This window comes from Emiliania huxleyi (genome assembly GCF_000372725.1).
Source record: "Emiliania huxleyi CCMP1516 unplaced genomic scaffold EMIHUscaffold_459, whole genome shotgun sequence".
NCBI classification, from domain to species: domain Eukaryota; phylum Haptophyta; order Isochrysidales; family Noelaerhabdaceae; genus Emiliania; species Emiliania huxleyi.
Window position 1 is genome coordinate 1 of NW_005198544.1, and position 5,487 is coordinate 5,487.

At 66.3% G+C, this 5,487-nt stretch overlaps 2 protein-coding genes across 2 annotated transcripts in view; both read left to right on the forward strand.

The window, feature by feature from the left end:
• Window positions 1-894: 894 nt before the first annotated feature.
• EMIHUDRAFT_430948 (hypothetical protein) lies at window positions 895-2,101 on the forward strand (the record flags this gene model as incomplete). Its single annotated transcript, XM_005768434.1, has 2 exons — window positions 895-1,413; window positions 1,481-2,101. The coding sequence occupies 2 exons, from the start codon at window positions 895-897 to the stop codon at window positions 1,889-1,891; spliced, it is 930 nt and encodes a 309-aa protein (XP_005768491.1). The 3' UTR covers window positions 1,892-2,101.
• Window positions 2,102-2,264: 163 nt separating this feature from the next.
• EMIHUDRAFT_445503 (hypothetical protein) overlaps window positions 2,265-5,487 on the forward strand; it is a 10,513-nt gene continuing 7,290 nt past the window's right edge. Inside the window, exons 1-2 of the mRNA XM_005768435.1 lie at window positions 2,265-2,299; window positions 4,432-4,436. Coding sequence (XP_005768492.1) covers window position 2,299; window positions 4,432-4,436 — 6 coding nt within the window. The 5' untranslated portion in view covers window positions 2,265-2,298. The remainder of the gene's footprint in view (window positions 2,300-4,431; window positions 4,437-5,487) is intronic.

Consider the following 5,487-nt stretch of genomic DNA (forward strand, 5'->3'; position numbering starts at 1 on the left):
GCTCGCGGAGTTCCTAGAGAAATGAGAATGAGCTTGCCTGCTGCGAGGGCGGTCGAGTGCACGGAGCTAAGTGCCTCGCCGTCCTCGCAGGAGTCGCTTAGGCGGCTCCCGTGGTGTACCTGTGTTAGTGCCAGTGCGCGCCAGTCCCGTGCCCAGTGTCATGCGAGGGAGTTCCGTGGTAAAATTCTTTTTTCGGTGTACCTGTGTAAGAAAGAAAACAGAGAACCCAAGGGAGGGATGGGAGGACGGCACGCCGCCACCACACAGGGATTTTAAGGAGAGGGGTGTGGTGCGCTAGCCGTCGCCCACCCTAACCCTTGGTCGTCTGCCTCTTTCTATCTCCCTTCGCAGTCCCTCGCCGATTCTCGCTGCAACCTTCATGCCTGTGGTGTACCTGTGTTATGCCAGTGCGGGGTGTGAAAATTCTTTGAAGCCGTCGCCCGCGCCTCGTGCTGAAATTCTTTTCGCACGACACTGTGCGACTTGGAAACTGCCCGGCCGGCCTGTCTTAAGTCCCAGTATATATCCAGAGAGCGCCCGCAGAGAGGCATGTTGAGAGCTCTTGAGGCTCTTGAGGCTCGCTCTTGGAGAGCGGTCTCAAAAACACTGGAACGTACTCGCTACATGAACGCCGCCAGGCTTTTGCACGCGACGAAGTTCCTCCGTACTCGCTCGGCCGTTGGAGCCCTGCGTGCTGGCGCCGCGACAGCGGTGGCAGCCGCCGTTGCGACATCGACCTCTGGCACTGCGTTCGCCGTCGCTGGCTGCCAGAGCGCCGAGTCACGGGCGGCGATCCCGCTCAGCTCCTCCTTCATCGCAGACGCGGCGGCTCGTGTGGCTCCTGCGCTCGTCAACATATCGGTGCAGCCGGCCGGCAGCGGCCTCCGCGCAGCGATGCAGGGAGCTTCCGGGTCGGGATTCGTCGTGGACCCATCCGGTCTCGTCCTCACCAACTGCCATGTGGTTCGCGACGCGGCGGCACGCGGTGGCACAGTGACGGTGACCCTCTCCGACGGCGTCACCCGGCTGCGCGGCGTCGTCGAGCACTCGGACGCCATTTCTGACATCGCGGTCGTGCGAGTGAACCACCACGCTGCACTACCCGCAGCAGAGCTGGGCTCGTCGTCCGACCTCCGGCCCGGAGAGTTTGTGGTGGCGCTGGGAGCGCCGCTGGGCCTGACCAACTCGGTCTCCTTCGGCATCGTGTCTGCCATCGAGCGCACCCGCTCGGAGCTCGGCTTGCACGACTCGCTCGGCGCACGGAACACGACAGCGTATATCCAGACGGACGCGTCCATAAACTCTGGCAACTCGGGCGGCCCGCTCCTCGACGTGCATGGGCGCGTGATCGGCGTCAACACCATGAAGGCGATGGGGATGGACGGGATCGCCTTCGCCGTGCCCATCGACGAGGTGAAACCACCCGCCTAGAGGACGGTGTTACCGCCACCTCATCGCGCCTCGCTGCCCGGTCCTGAAGGTGAAACGCGTCGTGCGCCAGCTGACGGCGCACGGCCGCGTCCTGCGGCCGTACCTCGGCCTCAAGTTCATCGAGCTCTCCGAGCCGGTGGCGGAGGAGCTCAACGCACGCGCCGCCGAGAAGGAGTCGCGCGGGCTCTTTGGCGGCGGCCACGTCGCGCGCGTGCCGGCGCGAGGCTTGTACGTGATGCACGTGACGCCCGGCTCGCCGGCGCAGCGCGCGGGCTTCCGGATCGGCGACACGATCGTGGGGATGCGGGCGGGGTCGCCGGCGGCAGAGGTGGTCTCGACCAAGCAGATGGTCGACGGCCTGTCGGAGCACGTCGGCGGGCAGGTCGAGCTCGAGGTCTCGCGCGACGGCGAGAAAGCCAACAGCTGGCTCGAGGTGACGGTCGAGACGATGCAGACCTGAGGTGCTCTGTCTTCGCCTTCAGCGTCGGCGGGCGCTAGCTCTAGATCGTTGGGATGTGACTGCTATACCCACGGTGGGAGTTTTGGGGTCGGGCTCCCGCGCTGGTCACGTGCTGCCAGGGAACATACACGCCCGAGAGGAGCGAATCGACTGACTGTTAGGACAGCGTGACACTTCACACCCATCGGATTACGTCTTCGCCCCTTATCAGAGCGGCCGCCGCTTGAGAGAGGGAGGGAGGGAGAGAGAGAGAGAGAGAGACATCTTGAGGCAGCCGATTGCTAAAATTCTCTTTCCCATCTTCATACTCTCCGTCTGAGACTGACTCGCCAGCCCGGTAGTGGCACGACCGGCCGAATCCACAGGCCTTTGCCGTGTCCTGCTGCCGCGTCCGAGACAACACTCGAAGCCGCGCTCCCCGCGCACTTTTGCAGCAGCGGGCCTGGCACGACGGCGGCCGCGGGCGACGCAGCGGCGCGAGGCGTGAGCAGTCCGCAGGCCGCGAGGGTGCCACCGCCCGCGCGCCAGATGGCCACCGATGAGGCGCCGAGCCCCGCCCCCAGCGCGTCGGTCGCCCACGCCAGCTCGCGCCTGGAGGGGGCAGTGGTGGAGCAGCAGCGGTACAGATGGGGTGGTGGCGACGGGCAGTGCAGCTATCCGGCGAGCGTGGGGTGGGCGTGGCAGCGGACGCTTCTCGAAGTGTGTCACCTCGCGTCGCCGCTCACCACCGGGTCGAGCCAGTCGACGGCGACGCCGCCGGCGAGCGAGACGGGCTCAGGCTCCGCGGGCGTGATTGCGAGGTTGGACAGCCCGTCGAGCATCAACAGCACCGGCCCCACCGTCGCGATCAGGTCGGCGCGCGACTGGGAATTGAGCAGCTCTTCGGTCGCCAGCCGGTTCACCACCAGCGCGAGGAGCAGCGAGCCGCCAGCGACGAGGCTCACCTCGGGAGAGCGGAGCCGCCGCAGCAGGCCCGAGGCGTGAGGGCTGCCGCAGCGAGGCGTGAGGGCGACGCCGCACGGGCGAGCGATGGGCGGCGGCGGCGTGAGAGCGAAGCCGACGAGGAGCGCAGACCGCACGCTCTGCATCCCCAGAACGCGCTTCTCGTGGCGGGGCCCCTGATTCCCCGCTTCTTTCCCCCCTCTAGAATACGCCTGTGTGGTGTGCCCCGTGTGGCACCCCGACCTGTTGTCTCACCCTGGCCCCCAAGATCGTTTTGGTCGTCACATTGTGATCCCCGACGTCGTCAAATGTCGCCCGCCTGTCCTTCCCCCCGTTCTCGTCGGGCAATCTCATCTTATTGTCCCATCGATGTTTCAGGCTGGCTACAGCCACTTCGCTCCACAGCCGTCCCGCCACCCCTGCCGTGTGCGATCCCGGCCTCACCGTCTTTCGAAGTTGTTCGCACACCCACTCGTGTGCGCTCTGGCGCATGTGCCCGTATGTCCGTCGGTCCGATATCTCCCTCTTCTCCGTGCTTTTCGCTACAGTAGGCAGTTCGGCAACTTGACGTTTTTTTTTCAGTTCGATCTCTGCAAAGACGTTTGGCATCGTGATTTCCCCGAAAATTTTCTTTTTCTGCTGTGAAAATTCCAGCGTGAAGAGAGGGAAAAACCCGACGGGAGGGCCCAGACCTACCCCACCTACCCTGAGGTCCGCCCATGCAAAAATAAAATACACCGTTTTCGAAAGCTCAGCTGGCCACGTCACGGCCACGTCACGGCGAGCCCTGCCTTGCTCTGTCTCTCACCCTCCGCTCTCGTCTCAGGAGTCTCATCACGTCGGTGGGAGATGCGCTGTGGGCTCGGGATTGCCACCAGTTTCCAACACCGCAGAGCATCGACCGCAACTTTCGCTGTAGGTGCGGCCTCGCTCTCTCTCTCTCTCTCTCTCTCTCGCTCACTCAGTCTCTCCCTCCCTCCCTCCCTCCCTCCCTTCCTCCCTCCCTCCCTCTTTCTCTCTCTCCCTCTCTCTTTCTCGCTCTCCAGCGTGGTCTGCACCTTCGCTCGTGATACGGCCTCGCTGCAGTCTCGACGTGTCGGCTGCCTCTAACTTCGAGGGTGCCTCTCTGTCGGCTGCCTCTAACTTCGAGGGTGCCTCTCTCTAGGCTGCCCCGCTGTATTCTGACCGCCGCTCGCTCACGCGTTTCGCGCCGATAGGTGATTGCTCGTGTATGCCTCCGCTTGGCGTGCAGCTGCTTGTATAAGCCACCGCCGATCGGTGATTAGATGCGACCAGAGAGTATACTGCCGCGGGTAGTCACCTCGGTCAGGCCCCCCTGCCTGGTGCGTGGTCGAGCCCCGCGGCAGGTTCCTTATAATGACTCGACCACGCACCGGTGTGGGGGGCCCTCGTTTTTGTCTGAGATCAGGCACCGCCGAGAAGAGATCACACGAGATGCCGATGCAGATGTGTCATGCAGATGTGGTGCGTGCGCTCTCACTTCCCACGTGGCTCCCCTCGCCCAAGCCACAGGTGTGATGGACAAATCACCCGCATGGTTCTGGTAGCAGGTATGGCGCCGTACCCGGTAGTGCTCCTGTCCATACGATGGGTCACAAAGTCGCACATCACCTCCTGTTCGTCCTCTCCTCCCTTTCCCAGTCCTGGGCGGTGCCCCCCGGCTTGCGCCCTGCTGCGACCTCGGCTGCCCTCGCAGCAGCCTCCCTCGCCGCTGTCGCCACGCGACCTTCGCCGCAGCTGCGCGAGTGCCGCCGCCTCTTCCACCGTCGCCAACTCCTCCCTCGCCCTCGCCGCTGCTGCCGCCCTCTCCGCTGCTGCCGCCCTCTCCGCTGCTGCCGCCCTCTCCGCTGCTGCCGCCCTCTTCCGCTGCTGCCGCCCTCTCCGCTGCTGCCGCCCTCTCCGCTGCTGCCACCCTCTCCGCTGCTGCCGCCCTCTCCCTTTCCTGCCGCCGCGGCCGCTCCGCTGCCGCGCCACCGCTGCTGCCGGCCTCTGCTCCTCCGCCACCCTCTCCTCTGCCAGCCGTGCCACCTCCCAGATGGCCCTCTCCACTGCGCGGCTCCTCCTCCTACCGCTGCCCCATGTAGCGCTTCCTCGGCGGGCGCTCCGCCTCCTCCTCCGCGTGACCGTCCGCTTGTCGCTACGCCGCATTCGCCTGCCGCGGCGCGGAAGCGTGGCGCTTGGCGGGCGGAGGCTTCGGCTCGCCATCGCTCTCGGATTCGTCGCTCGCGGCTCCGAGGTAGTCGACGTCCGCCGCGCGCTCGCGCTTCCGGCGGGGACCGGCTCCGTCACTCTCGGATCCGTCGTCGTAATGCGCAAAGCTCGTCGGAGCCGACTTGCGTTTTGGGCGCCCCTCCCTCACTGCCGGGGGAGGCAGGGGACCTGAGGTCGACGCCGTCGCCGCTCCTCCTCGTAGCGCGCCGGCGCGCCACAGCACCAACACGTACGCGGCCGGGTTGGGCGGTGCAGCCGGCGGCGGCGGAGGTGGCAGCAGCGTCGGCGGTGGCAGCAGCGTTGGCGTCGGCGGCGGCGGCTGCGGCGGCGTCAGCGGCTGCGGCTGCGGCTGCGGCGGCGGCGGCGGCGGCGGCGGCGGCGGCGGCGGCTGCCTCGGCGTCGGCCGCTGCGGCTGCGGCTGC